The sequence below is a fragment of the Pollicipes pollicipes genome, unplaced genomic scaffold (genome assembly GCF_011947565.3).
Source record: "Pollicipes pollicipes isolate AB1234 unplaced genomic scaffold, Ppol_2.1 Scaffold_3087;HRSCAF=3621_pilon_pilon_pilon, whole genome shotgun sequence".
In the NCBI taxonomy this organism is placed as follows: Eukaryota; Metazoa; Arthropoda; class Thecostraca; order Pollicipedomorpha; family Pollicipedidae; genus Pollicipes; species Pollicipes pollicipes.
The window spans coordinates 33,074,895-33,095,939 of record NW_023596225.1 but is presented as its reverse complement, the minus strand read 5'-3'; the positions used below and the strand labels follow the sequence as shown (position 1 = coordinate 33,095,939).

Below are 21,045 nucleotides of genomic sequence, written 5' to 3'. Positions count from 1 at the left end.
GGGGTCCCCAGCGCTCGGGAGGCTTCTGACAAGGCCACGGACCCCGAGAGAACCAAGATGTCATAAGGCAGCTGCGGACCGGGACTTTAACCACAGAAAAAGTGGAAAGGACTGGGGCTGGAAACATCGATGTAATCGCGCGGCGTTTTTTCATGCCAAGCCGTAGCTGCTATGTTACAGTTCATTAACGTTCGGGGACTTGTTTCCTCCAACCTCACTCACCCTCCCAGTGGCCGATCCTGCCGAAGTTGGGGGGGGGGGCGGGGGGCGGGAGGCATGGCCCCGACCTCTCCCCTTGACTGTCAGGGGAAGGCTCAGGAGCTGTCAAGGGTTCTCAGGTGAGTAAACAAGAAGAGGGCAGATGTCGTTCGGTTTTCGTCATAGTTGTTTTCAGTGTACGTATCTGATTACCGTAGATGTATATGTTTTGTTATCGAAATGATGAGCCCGAACCGTGCGTCAATCCAATCCAACCTGACCTTTTTAGGGCAACCCCAACTAAATCCTTTGAGCCAAGGATCTAAGCAAGTAGCATAGCTCATAAACGAAACCACCACTGATAACGGTGCAAGGTCCGGAGCCCGTAACTTCCAGTTGGATTTAACTATTTTTGCGTTTTGGCCACATGAAATGACACCAAACAGAAATGGACCCCATCACTTAAAGCGTAGTTACGTCCACGCCACAGGTGTTATCAGGCAGTGACGTTAAATCCTGGGGAGGCAGCTGTCTTGCCCCCTGTCAAACGGAGATTTCAACATCAGCTCCAGTAAATACGTCGAAAGTGACATCGGGTGGTAAGAAATCCCGTTTCTGCCTTAACGAATTTTGGGAACGCTCACTGTCCCGATTCCTGTAACTTTCGGGGTGTCCAAGTGGCACAAATGGACACTGAATGCGATAAAATGAGGGCCAGAAGGCCAGAAGACCGAAAATAGCAACTACTCTGCGTTCACCGCAGGTGTGGTTGCAACCACAGGCACCACTGAGATCGGTGGGGCTCGAACTTCACACACTTTGAAGCAGACTGACCTATTTTCGCGCTTCGTTCGCATCAAATGTCCACAAAACAGAACTAGACCCCAGCAATTCAGGCATGGTGCCGCTCATTACCGCAGGAGAGATGGAACGCGCAATGGACAGACAGAGGAAGGCAAAAGGAGTACGTGCATCCCTTAGGTTTCGAGGGACCCGAAGGCCTGTGGGGACCGACGATGCCCCATTGGAAGGACTGAAGGACCCAAAAGGCCGGCCGGAGGTCATATTCAGGGGCCGGCCCGTGGGGCCGGGCACAATAATGACAGCCAGGGGACCCTTTGCGCCAATTGGGGGCCTGGCTGCCCGAAAGGCTGGCTGTAGATCACATGAAGGATTCCTACCCGTAAGGCTGTGACCTGAAATACCAGTCGGAGAGCCTCTTGCACCGACCGATGAGCCCCTAAGACAATGTGGGTGTCTATGTCGGCCAGAGACCACCAACACCGAACAGTTGGCTCCGTGTCGGTCCGAAACCTGCGGGCCTATCTTCCAAGCAAGAGCAAGGCCGAAGCCCGCGATGTGTATTGGTCTGGGTCTCTGAAACAATGACCGGGGCCCCTATGTCGGTCACGGGCCCACAGCGCCCAACAGGAGGTTTTGTGCCGGCAAGTCACCCCGAGTCTGTCACAAGCTTTGATTGAGGAGGGCTGAAGAGGGACCGACGGAACCTTCGGAACCAAGGATCAAGGAATGATTGGAATTGGAATGCCGAAGGGGCCGAATGGCCTGAAGGACTGTTCATAGGACACCATGAGGATATCCTCCCCGTCGGTAGGGTCGTGACCTCAAATGTCAGTCAGAGACTTTCTTGCATCGATTGGGGACGCCCTGGGTCAATGCGGAAATCTGTTTCCGACTCTAGTACCACCAACACCTGAAGCAGTCGGCTTCGTGTCAGTCTGAGCCCTGGGGTCCATTTCTCAAGTAAGTTTGGAGGCCCCGTGATTTGTATTGGTGGGGATCCCTGAAAAAATGGAGGTGTCGGGCAGGAAGCCCCCAGTGCCTTACAAGGGATTGATTCTGTGCCGGCAGGGGTATCCGAGTCACCAGGAGCCGTGTTTGGTGGGTGGGGGGGGGGGGGGGCAAAAGAAGGCTCTCGAAAGGGCCCCTCCTCGGTGGTCAAATTGACCCCCCGAAGGGTCTCACGAGACCAAAGATCAAGGGCCTGATGGGAAAGCTGAAGGGCCCAAAGGGCTGTATGTAGGTCACATTAAGGTCCCCCACCCGTAGAGACATGATTTCAAATGGCAGTTAAAGGGCTTATCGCACCGATTAGGGACCCATAAGACAGCGAGTTCCCTTTTTCGGCCAGAGATCACAACACTGAACAGTCTGCTCCGTATCCGTCTGAGCTTTGGAGACATTTTCCAGACAGGAACAAGACCAGGGCCGCGATTTGCATTGGTCGGAGCCCCCTGTAACAATACTGTGCTCCAGTGCAGGCCAGGTCCATAGTGCCCTAACAGAGTCCTGTGTCGACAAGAGGTCTCGGACCGGCCAGGGTAACATTTGCTGCACATAGGCAGGGACGGAACCTCGAATGCTAGAGGGTCTCTTGCGTTGGTCGGGCCTTCTGACAATGAACTGAAACCTAGAACTTATGATGAGAGTTCGCATTGAGAGAATAGCATATTGAGGCAATGGCAGGGCCTCGTGTCAGTCAGGGCCTCAGCACCGACCGGTGGGCCCTCCAACTCAATGCCAGCCACGGGCCCGTTAAGCCGAACTGGAGTTAATGTGCCAATTATTGAATCACCTGAGGTGATCAAGTATCTCGTTGCTCAGGGAGGGTTCCTGCTTCGATCCGGGGCCAACTGCGCGGGTCAGAAGGTCTCACGTGTAAGGGAGGGTACCAATGTGATATCACGCATCCCTCTAAGGGACACCGGGTCGACGTGGGGATCCTGCCCCCCTGTGCCGGAATGGCGGCCGGAAGACACCGCGCGGTGGGACGGAATGACCCCACATCTTACGACGGGGGCGATAATGCGCCCCCTAATGTTTTACTCGAGGAGACCCCTTTACCGAGAAGGAAAAGGCGTCTCATTAGTGTTGAATAGACTGGGTCTAAATGAGGTAAAAGAAAAACGAGCAGGGCCACTGTCCTCCTGCCACCCCTGTTTGGTTAAGGAAGGCCATTTTTTTGCGGAATCGGCTGGAGAAACAACTTACACCAACCAATTTTGAAGCTGTGTGCTCGCAATATCAGGAGCAAGGACAGCGATGGCGTCGGTTAGTTTTCATGAAACCGAACGGCGTTGACCACTGCAAGCAACACCATGCTGCGGGTGCCGTACTCGCGTATCGACCGTCGTGAAATCATTCTGCCGAGTCATTCAAAATAAGTCTGCACCGTTCAAAGATTAGGCTGGTGCGAATCTTTTTGATAACTTTGAACTTATCCGTTGGGGGGATTAGTGTCTGCAACACATAACATCGAGACGTTTCCATTACTCTTCCAGTTTCTCCACAGGATTTTCGCTTCTCCGTTGGCCGCGGGACCGACGCCGAGCAGTCCACGTAGGCTGCAACGCAGGGCATCGAGGTCTTGGCTCGGATTTGCGAGCGTGTATGCTTAAAACTACGCTACATTATTTTTCCGGCTAATCGATTCCGACAGAATGTTGAAAATTCTAGGCAAACATGACTTGGCCAGTCTAATACAGAATTTAGACCCACTGTGATCTATAATTCATCGGAATTCTATTGGTTTACGTGAAGCTCAATAAACCATTGTAAAACGAAGAGCGCCGACGGTTTATTCACGCAATCGCTTAACGCCTGTCCTTCGGTTTATTGGCGTCAAAGTTCAAACAGAATTGATTTTGCAGTGACTCCTGGTTCCTCTTCCAATGTTAGGTGGTAAGCATAGAAATAAAACAAAAAAGTTCCCTTATTAACAAGTGGGCCATATCCAACAATGCTTTTCGGGGGGGGGGGGGGGAGATGCCTTCTCAACCCCATGGGGCCTTCTTTTGATCCTGTGCCCGCCATCCCCCGGCCTTGCCAAGACTCTGGCTGCGCTCCTGGGTAAGGAGCAGACGGTCTTGCCCTCTATCATTTCGATATTCAACGTCCTGCTTATCGTGATGGATGGCCAACATGGATTTAAACTCACTGCCGTCCCCGCAGTCACCACCGCTCCTGGACGACACGACCACAACTTCTTGGAATTCTGCAGTGTTTACCCCTCTCATCGCTCTTTCATAAAACTAAAAGAAGCTTTTGCTAACTTGATGTATTCTTGTATGAATAAAGCACACATCAACTTTAGTTTTATCAGTCGAACCAGCCAAAAATAATCTTAGGCATATCCTTTCTCGTCTGTCATTCTCGATTGCCGTAATGGTTGTTGAATACAACGTATTTAGTAGCGGAGATCTATCTCCGAAAAACAATGGTGAGGAAAGATGGCGGCCAGCGACGATAACCCTATGCAGCTGTACGAAGTTTTTCAGAACTGCTTCAATAATATAGCAAACAAGCAAAAAGGTGAGTTGAAAATGTGAATCTGTATCTGTTCCCCTTAGCTATGGAATAGCATTTTCAAGTTATGTGGAACGAGACGTGAACCGAACCTGAAAACTAAGTGCGTCGTAAACGTCTGGGGATTGTTAACGCTATGGAAGGCCATATAACTAGCGGTCTGCTTGTTTTTATTTCAAGTTATGTTGTAGTTGAAATATGCAGAATTCTAGATATTAGCTGGCAAGTTTTTTCGTCACTGAATTTTGCGACATGGTAATTGCCATTAATTAGTTTTGTTCCAGAATCTGGAGATGAAACATTGGATGCTTGGTGTCAGTGTAGGCTATAGCTTGCACATTATTTCATAGTGGCTTAAGATACTGCATGCATGTCATACACTGTCATCATATATTTTTCTGTGTTGGGCATCTCTAGGAGTGGATTGTGGAACTGTGGGGGTCTGGCATCAGGGTTTTGCGGCATGCAGCATGCATTGTAAATGTTGTCTGCTGATTGGTTCTGAATCATGGTGAATAAGGGAAAATTTGGTAGGAATGTGAAATTTGGACTGTGACGAAACTGATCAAAGCATTTTGTGTTTGAATAGGATATATGTGCCTTGAATTTATGCAGATAGTTCCAGTGTTTTTGCAATCTGCACTGTTCTGCACAGCATATGATACCTTATCTTCCCAGATCTCCAGTTGCTATATTTTGCCATTATGCTGTGTACTATTGAAAAAATAATGATCTTTGTGCTGTCCAGTTCTGCACAAATTGATTTACCAGGCACAGTGATACTGATGCTGTGGGAGTTGCTGTTGATGGTGCATGTGATGATCACAAGTTAGTTTGCATAGACTGCATCTGCTTAGAACAAATTTCAATAACAAATGGCACCATTAACTTATGGGGCTAGCCTCATATTTGGGTTGCATGCTTTCCAGGCTTTGGTCCTTATAGGAGCTTCTTGCTTGCCCAGCTGACTTGTTTGATCAATCAGCTTGATAATCACTCATCAGTGCACTTTTTTGCCACTCTAACATACTGGGAATGCAGTCTATGCTGTTAGATTGTCATCATCTCATTGTCTCAAGTCTCAGTTGTCTGAGTATCAATTGAAATTGTATCAATTGTTTCTTATTATTGTTAGCATTAGGCAGTCAAAGAAAGCAATCTTATGTGGCCATTTTTTATAACCATTTAGCTCTCAAATAGTGCTCAAAGCCAGGCTGCAAGGCCAGATTTTATTGTTAAAAATGTTTAATATCCATTTAACAGCCAAAAGTAAATGTGTACTATAGCATCAAATCCTTTTTTTTGCTCAAACTTCCTTTGTTACAAATTTGCAACAGCAACCTTGTTCCCTTCTGGCTCATGTTTGACATGCCAAACTGGTTAGTGTGGGTACCATATGAGGATTGTAGTAAGTGTACCCAATAACCCAAATAGTCATTACTGGAATATGCCTAGTTAGTGTCCAAAATCATGAGAAGCACCCTGGTTTGATGTAATGAGCTTTTTGTATCAAATGTTTGACTGGGCAGACATGCATTTGGCTTGGCACTCTGGAGTATGATTTTATCCTCACAGACCTGTGCCTGGTTCAACTCTAGCAGAGCTTACTCTAAATCTCTTCCATAGGAAATAAGATTTCCAGAAGACTGTTCTTGCTGTACACATGTTTTAATTGCTATGTATATAACCTGTGTTAATAGTAGTCTGGTTTGTTGGTCACATTGCTGTTTTTGTTTTCCAATCATTGATTTTGGCTGGAACCATTAACTGAACTGACTGATGCCCATTGTTTCTCAAATGACTCCATCCTGTTGTGGCTGAGGAAGACTTAGTTAAGCCCTAAGGTATTGCCAAAATTACCAGTCAGGCATGGTATATCTTCAGTTCAGAAGTCATAATGACATGTTAAATCCCTGGCAAAACTAATTGTGTGAAATTGACCAAGTTAAGCTTATATAATGCTACCTACCTTCTGCTGGTCAAATAGTTCTCATCTTTTGTGAAAACAATTGTGCACACTAAAAGTGTGGATCTTATTAGGGTTGGTAGTAGCGGGCCCAAAACAGTATGAGTAGGAGTATGATATACAAGCAGATAGGCACCATATCAGCATTGCAGTCAATGCACGCCAAAGCCCTGATCATGATATGTGAGAGGAGATCAGCCCTGACAGTGTGTAGACTAGAGAACTCATGGCACAATGTGTAAATTATTTAGAACTCCAGCAGATTTTTGCATGCCATACTTGCCTAAATGTCTCATGTGACAACATGACTAGCATTCTGTTATTGTGTTCATCAATACATTCAAGTACCAACCTGGTGTGGTAGCCAAGTAGCCATGCTGCATATTTTTATTAGTGATGTAGTCATCTACCTACAATGGTTATTTGTTATTCTTCACTGGTTAAGTTGTGCCTTGGGGCTCCTGATATTTTCATGGAATAGTCATAAACTATTAGGAGCATGCTGCTAAATTTTTTAGATAATTTGTTTTCAGTATTTTAGCATTTTGAGAAACTTGTGCATTTCACATTCCATAGGCACAAGCATTACCTCTTTCAGGGTTATACAAGTTGCAAAAGATTGCCAAATTTGTTTCACTTCTTTGCAGTTTGCAGCACAAAAGTTGGAGTAAATTTCAATCCAAACAAAGCAGCGGAAGCCTAAATAAAGCTGAAAGGTCATAGGCATAAAAACACTACCTTTCTTTAAGTATAGCTTCTACCATACATGTAGATATATCAATATGAAGACCAGAATCCAATGTATATATATATATGTATATATATATATATATATATATATATAATATGAAAGCCTGAAGCCAATTACCATGTGTAGATGTCTCATGGCAAGACATTGGTCAAATTTAGCACCCCTGAAGGCTGACAGTCTCCATATGTGCTGAGCTGAAGCAAGTCACCATGTTTTGTATAACATGTTTGGAGCAACATATTCTTCCCAGAGCAGGTTTGAGGCCCTCATACATTTTTTGACAAGCATATGTTGCAAAGCCTTCTGCTTTAAAGGTTGTGCTGTGTCTGCACAACACCAGAAGAAGTCTGGTTAATTTTAATAATCGTGAGCAAGCGATTCATCCCGATGGTGAATCCTAATGACGTCATCCTAATAGTGAGCACATGATTATAAGACATGTGCCTGTTTCAAATGGGGAACCACAATAACTGTCTTGAAGGAAGTTGAGAAAGCTGGCTTTGATATGCCTCTATTGGATTGAACATGTTTTCTAGATTGGGCATATCTTATATGTAAGATAAATTAAAACTCAGAAATTGATATTAATAAGTAAAAAGTCCAATGTACTGCGTCAACATGTGCACAGAAGGCCATGCAGACTGGTGGTAATATTCGGTGGGCGCTTTTCGGTTCTGGTGACATGACCCACCCCTTCGATGCTTGCAAGCCTTTGGCCGCGCCCTGGGCTGTCAGGCCCAGCGGTACCCGGGTGACAGCATCAGTCAGCAGCAGCCGGGCGGGGATGAACGGCACGGACCGCACGGGCCGGCGGAGGTGACAGGGGTGATCTCACACGTTCTGAGGTAGTGCGGGCAGCTGAATCAAACATCCCGGGCGCGGAAAGCTGTCAGGGATCTGTTGATACTTTTCATGGCGTGGTCTTTCGCAGCCTTCGGAACACATCCGTGATATTTCTAGGGTAAGTGGTAGAGGTCAATTTGATATCAGCCAGCGTGTTGCCACCAGAATCGGGACCATGGGTATGGGAAATCAAGCCAGGTTTGCGGGAGTGGGAGCCGAAGTCGACCCAAAATTGCGCGTTGCAGTTGGGTCAGTTACGGGCGCCGATTCTGCTTGGGGGGCATTAAGCGCGAATCTGGCCCTTAGCCGATGGACGTCCTCGGTGCGGAGCGGGTAGACGCTTCAACAATTGTGATGTAAGCCAAGAAAGTCGCCGTAAGGAAGCGGGGTAGACAGGAACACTTTGTGAACCTTGTTGAACCCACTTCGTGCCATTTAACGCCATTGAATGGAGGGCCGTGGTCCTCTCCAGCGCCTTTGGGCTTCCGTGCCCTGGGGAAAGAACGTGAAAAGTCTCTGTCCCAGAGATCCACGGAAAACCCTGGCAATCATGTGCGGCACCTCATGCGCGGGTGGTCGCGGGTATGGTGAAACATTCCGTGCGTCCAGATTCGAGCTCAGAGCCCCACGGCTACAAAACCAGGGGGTTGCTAGCTGCTGAGAACGAGGAGGCCTCCCGAAGCTGTGGTTTCCTAAAGGCCTTCCCTCCCCCTTACCTCCGGAGAGCTGCGTCCGGTGCTCATCTGTGAATTGTTTCGAAATGAAGCGTACAGGTTTTTTACCGTTGGAGCTTACTTCAGATCAAAGTTCAAAACAGCTAAGCTCAAAATCGCTAGGGCAGGTGAAATGACCCGCCATGCTATGTGGCGAGGGATCGGTGCACCGCCTGTTTTCCTATGTTTGAGGTGCCAGGCTGCAACAGGTGCCAGTAGCTTGTATTGCCTTTTGACATCGTGGTTTCACTAGTATGCCTACGCGCATCGACACGCATGCCTGCATGGACATTTGCTGCTTTGCAATTGTGATAAAAATCTCTGTCTTTTTTGTGGGTAAATGTATTTGTGGTGATGTGGTCGCAGAGCAGACTATGTTTGGGATTTGAACGGCATGGTCGCCGAACGAGTTATGATGCTTTTTTTGCAGTGACCCGTGGTACTGACTGCAGTTAACAGCTGTATGCATAATCTGTCAATGTACCGTGCGGATTGTGTACGTTTCATTTGCTCGGAGCATGTGTCTATTGACTCAAGGAAGTGCTTATTTGTTGGTAGAGGGGACTTTTGGCTGGCAGTTAAATAAGCAGACCAATTGGAGGTGGCCAATTCCACTCACTGGGCCAGCGCACCCTCTTGCGGTATCAGTAAATGGGTAGTGGGCCTTGCCATTGAGCCTTGACCGCCCTGTTCAAGCAACGAGGTATGTCCGGAGCTGTGAACAGCCATGGAACCTTCATTGTCCATTTTCTGCGGTTGGCTGAAATACCCGGGCTGATTGTCATTGACGGAAACGTCAAATTACCCTTTGCTCAGAGCAGAAGAACGGCAAAATATCCTGATAGCCGCATGTTCCTCCCTCGCATGCCACTTGACCGGTACCTGAACTTCCGACCGCTAGTTCATAAGCATCTTAAAAAACAGCATTTCCCTGCGCACGGGAGTTGCGCGCAAGTGCCGCCGGTTCGACTACGCCCGTGCCTGCTGCGTCAGAGTTCGGACGACGCAGCGGTGCTGCGACGCGGCGGCCGCCGGCGCGCGACCGCGTCGCGTGCTGCCGATAGGCGGCATTCTCCCACGGCCGTGCGCTGAGGCCCCCTCTCACACACCGTCCGGCTTTGTTGCAGATAAGCACGGCCAGCCGGTAGCTGCATATGGCGACGCCCAGGTAAGAGACGCCACCGCGGCGCTATCTGCCTGTGTCCACACGGCTGTGGAAGATTTCGGCGAGGCTCTCGCGCTGGTATCGGGTCGCCGGCTGCTGACGCGGATGGGCTTGCCTCCGGGTACACAACCGTTCCTATAAACGTATCTGATGCGGATATGTGGACACTCATGACGCCTTTGCGTGCAAGGATGTACCTGCCTCCCCGAAACGGACCCCAACATCCGGCTTCCTGGGGTCTGGGACTTGGTTCCTGTCATCGCAGGGACGTGAGGGTTCGGAAACCTTCCATTGGATCCGCGAACTGGTATGCTTGCATGTAGGCAACCGTGATTTCCCAACATTTGTGGTCCCGAGGAAGTGCATGGGAGACGAGCTGAAAGTTGCCAGCGCATTGATTCGGCGTAGAACTCACAGTACAGGGAGCTTGTCACATAGCCGTCAAAGTGGTGGCCGGCTGATTTTCCCAGCGATTAAGGTCACTTTTAGACTGCGCTAACCACTGCGCGTCTAGGAAACCAAAGGTACGGGGTTCAATTCCCCGTGGGGCCCGCTCTTCCTGCCAGGATGAGAGACAGCCGACGCCATGGCCCTAGCAGCAAAGCTCCAATGATAATGGCAATGACAAGTTCACCTCTCGAAGGTTCTCTGGTTGTAAGGCATGTTCTGAAAGACGTGGTCGCAGTGACCAAACGGTCACTTTATGTTGGTTTATTTGGCGATGCTCTTACACGATTGTGTAGAGAAATCGGTCGGTTGGGCAGTGCCGCTGCAGGTGTGCAAATGAGGAAGTCGGAAAGATCATTATCGTTCCTACGTCTTCGTCAGCATGCATTTATACATGTTTGCATCGAGTTTCACACACGAGTCAGTGAATAGGATTCTACAGTCATGACGGTCATTGCGAGTGGTAAGCGAGCGTTGTCAGATCACACATCAGAACCCAGCGTCTGGCGAACGGATCTCTCATGGCGACATTTGTCCCGTAATGCCGGGCTAATATGGGCGGCCTCATGAACAATTCAACGGTTCGCGACTTTTCCGCGGGCTCATTATTCATGAGCATGCGTCTGCATGGCTGATCTTGGGCAGCTGATGTCGAAAAGTGCGGTGCAGAGGAGGGCGGGATCTTATTGATCGAACGCAAACGTGTTTTCCCCCTTTGCGGCCCGTTGGTAAGTAGGCCTGCGTGATGGTTTACGAATATGGTAATCAGGCATCTCACGATACGTGTGATGACTTATCGCACGAACTAGTTGAATTCTTTATCTTAGCCCAGGGAACAGGAGGGAGGGGCTAGAGGAACACTGGCGTCGCCTCTTTTGTGGAAATGTGTAATTCCCTTGTTGATGCATGCAGTGAATCGGGTTGTGATGGCTTGCTTTTCAGTTGGAGGGGGGAGGGGGTTCTCTAGCCGCCGACATTGAGGCTAAAGTGTGTCGGATTTGGTTTGTAGCCCATATTTGATGCATTTTGAGGGTCGGTTTAGCCTTTTGCTCTAGTCAGTCCTTACTGAATTTGCGAACCTATGAAAGAAATCGAAATAAAATTTGAAATCGAAAAGAAATCGATAAAAATAAATCGAAAAAACTTCTGCCCCCCTCCCACGCACACACAAACACACACTCCGACGTTTCGGCTCATTTTTTAGTTAAACTCTCGGCCATCGGCCCCTCATTTTGGCCCTCAGCTAACGTCAGTGGTGCCAACCTACACATCGATCCATTTAGCTTCATTTCATTTATCCGCTGACATATGGGTCGTGATGCAGCAAGTGACACGTGCCGATACGAAGCCGACAGGCGTCCAAGCTGCCATTTCATGATTAATCACCTCTGTCCTCCCGCACATAACATAAACAACATCACCCCGTCCCCCCTTGGCGGCATCTGAGTGTCGAGGCGGTGCACGGGCAGCGCGAGGAGCGGAGAAAGCGCGCTGGCAGCCGGGGGGCGCCGCGTCAGGTCGCGGCGTCTCGTGCTAAGCCGGCCGGTAATCGTCTGATGGGGGCGGGCGCCCCTGACGGGATGAGACAGGTGCGCAGCGGCCGGCCGGCCGCCGGTGATTCGGGCCCGGCGATGGTCATCTCGCGCCGGACGGCCCGGCTGTCAGGCGGCGCTTTTTCTGGCCGGGGTCTCAGCCGCCCACCCCCGGGTCCGGCGGTGATAAGGCCGGCCTGGCGCCTGGCGGAGGGGTGCAGGCGGCGAGCACGCGGCCACTCAGGCATGTTTCGAGGTGGGGCTTCAAAGCGCGTGGAGGGAATGGGCCGGAGGAGGGGGTTGATGCTGCATTGATGCTGCGTTGATGCACTGTGCGCATTCGTATTAAGCACTAAGGCTGCGAAGAGTCAAAGACAAACGCCGCATAATTTACCGTTAACTAACCTAAGATAAAAAACAGGACCTATGATATAGACGGCGCCAATTGCGTCGTTGACATGACCGACAAAATCCTTTTCTCCGGCACGCATTTAGGGGGGTAAGGTAATAAGTCTTGTCCCGAAGGTCTGATTCGTGGAATATGTTAGGCTAACTCAGGCTCGTACCCGGATGACACGTTACAAAGCTTGAAATCTGACTTCCTTCCTCATGCTGGGTCCTTGGCGGGCGCAGCAATCGAGCGGGTGCCCGGTGGGCGGCGGTGCCCCTCCGCCAGTCGGCTGGCCAGTCGGCCTATGGAGCTGTTTGTCGCGCTGAGCGGCCGCTGCATTATGGATAGCCGCGGTCAGCGCGGCACTTCTCGGCCGTCGCCATCGACCCCGGCCGGCCGGGTCACCCCGGTAACCAATCAACAGCCGCTAACTATTACGCCGCCGCGGCGCGCGGGCAGCTGACGGCGCGGGATCGCGGTCCGGCCCCAACGCATGATTGAGCCAGAGGGCCACAGCGCCGGGCGCGGTCCAGACCGGCCGCGGGCGACATGTCTGTAGCCAGAGGGCCACAGCGCCGGGCGCGGTCCGGCCCGACTACGGGCGTCCCGGCCCGACCACGGGCGTCCCGGCCGGACCAGAGGGCCGCAGCGCCGGTCCGTGGCTAGAGGGCAACAGCGCCGGGTGTGGTCCGGCTCGACCGCGGGCGTCCCGGCCGGGGTCCGGGGTGCCGCAGCACCGGTCCGTAGCCAGAAAGCCGTAGCGCCGGGTGCGGTCCGGCTCGACCGCGGGCGTCCCGGCCGGACCAGAGGGCCGCAGCGCCGGTCCGTGGCTAGAGGGCCACAGCGCCGGTCCGTGGCTAGAGGGCCGCAGCGCCGGGTGCGGTCCGGCCCAACCGCGGGCGTCCCGGCCGGACCAGAGGGCCGCAGCGCCGGTCCGTGGCCAGAGGGCCACAGCGTCGGGTGCGGTCCGGCTCGACCGCGGGTGTCCCGGCCGGGGCCCGGGGTGCCGCAGCGCCGGTCCGTAGCCAGAGGGCGGCAGCGCCGGGTGCGGTCCGGCTCGACCGCGGGCGGCCCTGCCGTGACCAGTGGGCTGCAGTGTCGGGCGCAGTCCGGCTCGACCGCGCTAGTCCGGGCCGTGACCAGAGGGCCGCAGCGCCGAGTGCGGTCTGGCCCGACCGTGGGCGTCCCGACCGTGACCAAAGGGCCCCAGCGCCGGGCGCAGCGGGCCGCGGCGCCGATTAATTAGGGACGGTGGCGGGCGGCGACGGCGCTGCCAATTAGGCGGCGGGCCGGCCGACCTGAGCCGTGTTTGCGACGGCGCCGACAAAACAGGCGGCCGCCGGAACAGGTGGTGCCGCGGGGCGGCGCGGGGGGCCGGCGGCGCGGCGCGCGAGGGGGCGGCGTGAACAGGACGGCCTGTGACGCGGCGTAATGGTGCCGGTCACGCACCGGACAGACTTATCTGCGGCTGCTGGTGTGGCGGTTATGCGCCTCGCGTGTGGCGAGATTGATGCTTCGACAGGCTCATGAATCCGTCCCGTAATTAGTGCTGAGGACGTTTGGCCCGGTAAGAGTTTGAGGGGGCGGAGCGCAGGCCGGGGCGGAGTGCTATATGTTTGGTTTCTTTCTTTGCATTAACAGTGAGCCAATGTACAATGTCGCAGAGTTGAGGAGTGGTCGCTCCTCGCCCACCTTAATTCGCCGCTCTCGCCCATGGCAGAAGGTTGACGGTCTGCAACAGCGCCCGTCCGATTTCGGAGCGTTCCGTCCTGTTGGATTTCCAGTATCAGTCGCGGAAGCTCGCGATGGCTCAGTTTTTTCCCAGTTGAGTCACAATGCGTCTTTTGTATAGAATGCGTTCATATGATAGCTTTTATCGCGCGGTGAATATTTAAGTTGCTTCGCGACCGTCATCTTGTCATAATGTCTCAAGTCACGCCATTGTGAGGCCTTATCTTTTGCCTAAATGCGTCGTTAGCATCTTATTAGCGTAACAGTTATTTATCGTCGGCGAGCCGCCAACAACTACCATGACGAAGAGACCCAAAGTCCGGCACAAAGCTGCTTCAGTCTCAGTCTTGGCCATAACGACTGCACATTGCAGTCGTTTTTTGTAGGGGCCAGTCTGGAAACGTGTTGGGTCACAGGTTTTGCACCAGCGCACTTTCTGTACAATGATTACCGTCACCACTGTGGGCCGCATTAGTTGTGACATGTAGGGATGCCCGTCTGACGGTTGTCAGGCGGATGGGTGGGGAAGTTGCTGGAAGCATTCAGGAGCCGCCTCCGGGGGCGTGGAAACTCCCTGGCAAGTCGCATGGCGGTGCGGACGCCCAAGACGGTTTTCGTGGAAGCCAGCCTGTTAAAAATCATGTAGTTTCGGGTCTAAATGCAGGAAGTTCCTGTGTTGATGTTCACATACTGTTCAGAGCTTTTGGGAAAATTCTGTCTGTAAGGCAAATATCAACAGGAACGCTGTTCATGCCTCATTTCTTGACGTTGGTATCCGACATTAAACTTCCAACCTGATGTATTTTGCAATGCAGCTGAACTATAATGCGTGGCAAACCCCGTAATGCTGAGTTGTGGGCGGCACGTGGCTCTGGCCGCACCACGTGGGTGAGAGCCAGCGCGCGGAGTAACCGAACTTCCATCGGAACATGCTCTAGAACTTCAGAGTTAACCGACTACTCCGCGCTCTTTGTCGGGTCTGACAGCCTGTGATGTGGTCCTTGCATGCCGTTACGGGACCCGCAATATGTAGATATGCGGAGAGCTCTGAGCTGTGGTGCGTGACGCAGATACTCGTGTCCTCCTATTTCGTCTCTCTACTGGCCGCCGGATCGCTCGTTCCGCCGACTCTCGTGTCCTATGGCGTCTCTCCACGGGCCGCCGGATCGCTCGTTCCGCCGACTCTCGTGGCCTCCTATTTCGTCTCTCCACTGGCCGCCGGATCGCTCGTTCCGCCGACTCTCGTGTGCTCTGGCGTCTCTCCGCTGGCCGCCGGATCGCTCGTTCCGCCGACTCTCGTGTGCTCTGGCATCTCTCCGCTGGCCGCCGGATCGCTCATTCTGCCGACTCTCGTGTGCTCTGGCGCCTCTCCGCTGGCCGCCGGATCGCTCGTTCCACCGACACTCGTGTCCTCCTATGGCGTCTCTCCACTGGTCGCCAGATCGCTCGTTCCGCCGACACTCGTGTCCTCCTATTTCGTCTCTCTACTGGCCGCCGGATCGCTCGTTCCGCCGACTCTCGTGTCCTATGGCGTCTCTCCACTGGCCTCCGGATCGCTCGTTCCGCCCACTCGTGGCCTCCTATGGCGTCTCTCCACTGGCCGCCGGATCGCTCGTTCCGCCGGAGCTCATCTGTAAGCGATGGCCCCAATGTGTGGCGAATACCACTGTAAAGGCAGCACGAAACGATGAAAGATAGTGGGATGACCACGGGAAAGGCAGGTTTGAACTAAGGAAATCATGACGTGATCGGGGCGTGTTGGCTGCCATTGCCCGTCGGGTCGTTAGAACGCAACACTCCCCTGGCAGGGGGACTCAGCGACAAGACCACCCGGTTCTGACGTCTTCGGCCTCGGCCGCAGCGGATCCCCAGATCAGCATGCAGCTGCCGTGCGGCGAGATGGCCGACTTTGCCTTCTGATCACCGCCTCGGGCGACGCGGACATCATCCTGATGAGCTGTTGTGGGCCGGTGTGGCGCGGTAACGCCTGGAGAATGGTGCGGTAGGAACGTGGTAAGCCACTGCAAGCTTGCACAGTGGGCCAGACATGAAGTCGGGGACCACGTGAATCTATCATAGATAATCGGATTGCGTTGAATTTCTGTGTGGATTTGGGTGACTGGAGAAAGCCTGACCATCGCCAAATGCGCGAAGTGGAGGACTTCGATGCGGGGAGCGGGAGGTCGCCATGCCCGGCGGCCTTTTGGATATCGCCGGTCCGTAAGGGGGGTGTACAAACGTATGTGACGGGAAATGTTTGGTAGAAAGCAAAGAAGCTTTAGTGTACTAAAACACCTGTTCCGTTGCGTGCAAGTGTTACCACTGCATAGTTTGGTTGGCGAAAGTTGGAAAAATGTTTCGGTTACGAGGCTTTACTTAATTCTAACAGCAACGTTCCTCTGCGTTATTGCAACAAAGCTGTTGATTGATAAAAATTGTACAATGAGGGCGCGAAGTTGACTGGTCTGAGCAGACAGAATTATGTATGTCGTTGTCAGTATGCGTTGTCGCTGCATCGCTGTTTGTTTTTGGACACAACACATTCTTGAAATGCCCGCTTTGAGCGATATCTTTGTTTATTGAGGGTTTCGGGCGCGCCGACTGCAGTGGTCATTTGGCGCCCAGCTTTCAGCGAGACCAGATTCTGCTGTGGGTCGGTTTGCACCAACACGTTGTAGAGACCCCAACGGGTGGTTTAAGCTTTGGAGATTCAGCGGTGCGCATGGCCGTCGCACGTGTAAAGCTTGGTGTCAGGTTGCAGGGCCAGCAGCCAAGGACAACTCACACGGCTTATCTGCCCAAATCATGTTTATGGGATCGTTACGCAGTTAACCCAACGTAAATTATTTGCTAGAAAGGGCGTCGGCTTATACACTAGCGACGCATGACATCGTTTCAAGACCGGCTGCAACCAGTCGCTTAACCAGTCGCTTGCGCTTGTGTTCGGTTGCTTAAGTTTTACTGTTGCGTAGGTCCCATCGTGATTGAGGTTTGCCGTTGTGAGCCCTGCGAGGGGAAAATGAACGAAAATATTTTTTTGTAATGATAAGCCGCGTCCGCTGCGTTGGGAGTATAGAGTTCCCCCTCCGTGTTTTAGATAGCGTCGAAATCGTTAGGCATTCTGAAAGTTTTTCTCGATCTTAGCTCAGGTTATTTAGTTCTGACGATCACGGAAGGCTTCCAAGTCGATTTATTCCCTTTACATGCAGAAGCCTGCAGTTTTCTTTCCTGTTTGAGGCTGCTTGGAAGCAATTTACTCGCTGGTGCGACTTTGTATCAGGTAGTGTTAGTCGGGTGCTACGAGGTTAAACTAGGCATCAGTGCGAAGTGGACTTATAAATGTGAACCAAATAACTTGTTACGTTCGTTTGTAATGTATAGATCGCTATGACAGGCACGTTTCCAACCCAATGAGCTGCAAGTGCGCATGTCATGTGAAGTGGAAGATCGGAGAAGGCATGCCAAATGACGTGACCTCAGCTTGAACAGGCATAGTATGTTCATTAGTATCACCGGACCCCGACTCTTGACCTAAGTAACATCATGACATGATTCTGAAGCGCAGTAGCATACTGTCGTTTTGACTCTGATTTCGATTTCAAGTTTCCCCGACGAGCACGACCCGAGCCAGGGGCACTCATCGTCGGCTGAAAATGAAGCAGTTAAAGAAAGTGAAAAAGATGCCTCCCCATTATTTTTGCGATTTTGTTTGTTAGATATTTTGCGTGACCTGTGACGTTAGTTGCGCGGTAGACGTCATCTCGACGGCTCCTAGACCACATTGACCGGGGCTACCAGAGACGTTGTTACTTGCCGATCTGTCTGACCCTGAAATGGGAGGGGAGGGTGCCTTTGGCCCAGGCGGCAGTGGCGGCGAAATTCCTCAGGCGCTTTAACAATGGGCGGCAACAGATGAATAGGAATGCGGTGACGCACCCATGATAGGCAGATTAGGATCCCGTTGCCTCCTGTGGGCGTGATCAGATATCCGACGGATTCACGTGGTGCCCGTGTACGGCGCAAAATCGTAGATGATTGAATAGATGCGCGGATATAAGACCCTGTGGCACACAACTTAACGAAGCGCGGGAGTTGCCCTACGGCCGCGTGCACGATTGCGCCGATGTTGCGTGTAGCGTGAGTAGGTGCTCGGGTATTACCTGCCAACCATGCCCTCAGGATTGCATGCTGTGGTTATGTGCGATTTTTTACCGCTGTCATTGAGTTTTAAGGGAAATCAGCAGTCTGAACGATTACCAATCTTGATTGTTATGCTAAGCTGGATGAGCGAAGGTTTTATTTTTTTACCTTCTAAGTATCTGTTACCAAGCAGATCAATGTTAGTAAGGTAATAGGGTCGAGCAAATTCTGCGGATCTGCCCCGGATGCATTGCTAAACCGTACGCGTAGGCTTTTTTTAATGCCGTTCAGTTTTTTCATTCGAGCATTAAACCGCCTGTTCTGTTAACTGGCTGTCAATTTATTTCGTTTCATCGCTACTTTCCGTAGTTGGGGATGAAAATACTGGGCGCAAATAACTAATGCAGTTGACGCACCCTTAAAACTCGATAACTCACAGATTAACGGGGATGAAACACATGCCGCCTGGGGATGAAAACAGTGCGCAAATAACTAATGCAGTTGACGCGCCCTGAAAATTCAATAACTAGCAAACTAACGGGGATAAGGCGCATACGATCTTTTGAAAATTCTTGGGTACCCCTGAGTTACATCATTAAATACCAAATATCAAACATATCGATTTGGACCATACCAAACGGCTGGAAGACGCAATCATTGCGTCAAGCTGAAGGCGCACTCTTTTTACATTTTCTTGTTCCGTGGTTTCAGTTTAATGAGCACATCATAAATGTGACACGTGATTTAAAGCAATGTCTCTTCCTGAATGTCGAACAATTGTATTGCCAGCTTAAGATCGTTTAATGACATTTCGGAGACAGATGGCAGTCCGTCGGCTCTTATCCTCATCCTACGCCCCATCCCTCATCCTCGTGCCATGTTTTATCGCATCCTCAATCTGAGAGGCCGTGCGCACCATTTCACGACGATTGGGAAAGAATAGCCGCATGTTTGTGGATATAATGAGTGGCGGTGCAACACAACACAATATAAAGTGACGTTCATAGGCTAACGCGACCCTTTGACAGCACTTTTGCAGCGTCGTTGGAGACCATGGAACGTGCGTAAACCGCAGGACAACAGGGCTGCTATTGGGCCGCGGCAGCGCCGTTTGTGGCTGCTCGAAGGCGAAAACTTGAGTCTGCACCCGCGCTGAGACGTTGACCCAACTTAAAATATCACCAGTCGCATCAATGTGATTCTTCGGTAGCAATCCATGGCTTCTGGTGCGAAAGCAAACACCCTACGTGGCTGACAGTGCGAAATATGTGACATGTGCACAAAGATGAATGAAGCGGAATAGGCGGCTGCATGTGTTCAAAATCTTAATCCACGTGGCGCGTAAGCATCTGCTCCAGGTTTCCGAATTTGAAATGAATACTTTCGCTGCACATGAGTAAGCTGGAACTACGAGAGGTACCGGGCCCGATGCCCGCGGTGCCTGCCCTTCCCGCCAGGGTGAGAGGCAGCCGACGCCATGGAGGCTCGTGACTGAGCGCGTCGTAAAACCCTAGTGACGACGAGTGACCGGGAAGTTATGGGCGAGCGAGATTTTACAATAGGCTCCTTCGCTTAGGTATTGATCGGACTTGAAAATCACAAATGCCACCATTGTGCGGTGGCACAGTCATGCTCTGGGCACGTTGAGATATGCGTTGCTTGGCGCCCGTGACAGCTGAAGTAAGCTTTGCTCCGCGCACGTGATGGTTGACGAAGTGATGTCGTGCTGGATCATCGCTGGCGGATTTGAGCTGAGGGGATGAGGCAAGAGGACAACATTGGGCAGGTACTCCACTCGCAGACATATTCCGACCGACACTCAATAACGCTAGTCTTGTCAGCTGCATTGTCTACACTCGTATAGCACAATTTGAAGATGACTTAGTCCAGGGCAATGCGCAAATTGCATTAAGCACTGCAACCTTCGAAGCTGCACTTACCCGGATGTTTGGCGTGAATGGCTATGAGATCAGAGCCCGCCCGGCAAAGCTTGTTGTCAAGGCGTTAACCCGCTTGCTGTCGGGGAGCGACTGTAATGTGGCGGATAATTTTGCTGGAGGAGTTCACGAGTCGTTGTCACGACGTGCCACGCGACGTCGGGACACGGCCGCGTCCGCGCCAGCTGGCCCTCCTTGCCAGTTGGTAACGCGCCCCCATAGACGCGCCACATAACCCTGATTTCGAGATCTAATTACGCGTGCATTGCACACCTTGGGCCGTGCCTGACGGACCGCGAGTAAAACTGCGTGGACGACGTGGGCTGAGATGTACACATAAGTCCGAAACAAGAGCAAAACCATCTGCTGAAATTTTAATGGTGTTCCAACAGATGATTGCGAGCTTACTGCCCAAAGCACTTACCACCCGTACTGGCGGGCCTTGTGGAGACACTGAGTGGGATCTGGCCGTACTGGAGCGGAAGACTCTGATGTTACGGTGGCTCCACGGAGGCGGTGGCAGCGCTGCGATCAATGGTCACTAATGCGGCTATTCTGGGGCTACTCTGGTGTGGAAGTTAGCCGCTCGTTGCAAGATTCGAGGCGTGACACTGGTGGACACTTGTCAGCTGTATTGGCTTCGAAATGGTCTAGCTAAGCGGGCTTGAGGCGTAATGCACTTTCCTGTGAGGATTGCGCATGACTGGTTGGGCGAGAGGTCGTTGAAATGTACACGGCACGTAACTTGTCCCCGTGCTTGGCTGAAGGGACGAGACTAATAATGCCTTGTGTGATGTTATCAAATGGAGTTTTTGCTGGATGGCACCTTACTACCCACAGTGAGACACGACGGCGTTGGTGAGACCAATCACGCGCGTACGTATCGTTCATTGTGCAGGAGTTTC

General features: G+C 51.8%; 1 protein-coding gene across 1 annotated transcript in view; it reads left to right on the top strand.

The window, feature by feature from the left end:
• The first annotated feature begins 4,446 nt into the window (after positions 1 to 4,446).
• da (transcription factor daughterless) overlaps positions 4,447 to 21,045 on the top strand; it is a 69,206-nt gene continuing 52,607 nt past the window's right edge. Inside the window, exons 1-2 of the mRNA XM_037213554.1 lie at positions 4,447 to 4,530; positions 9,925 to 9,965. Coding sequence (XP_037069449.1) covers positions 4,449 to 4,530; positions 9,925 to 9,965 — 123 coding nt within the window. The 5' untranslated portion in view covers positions 4,447 to 4,448. The remainder of the gene's footprint in view (positions 4,531 to 9,924; positions 9,966 to 21,045) is intronic.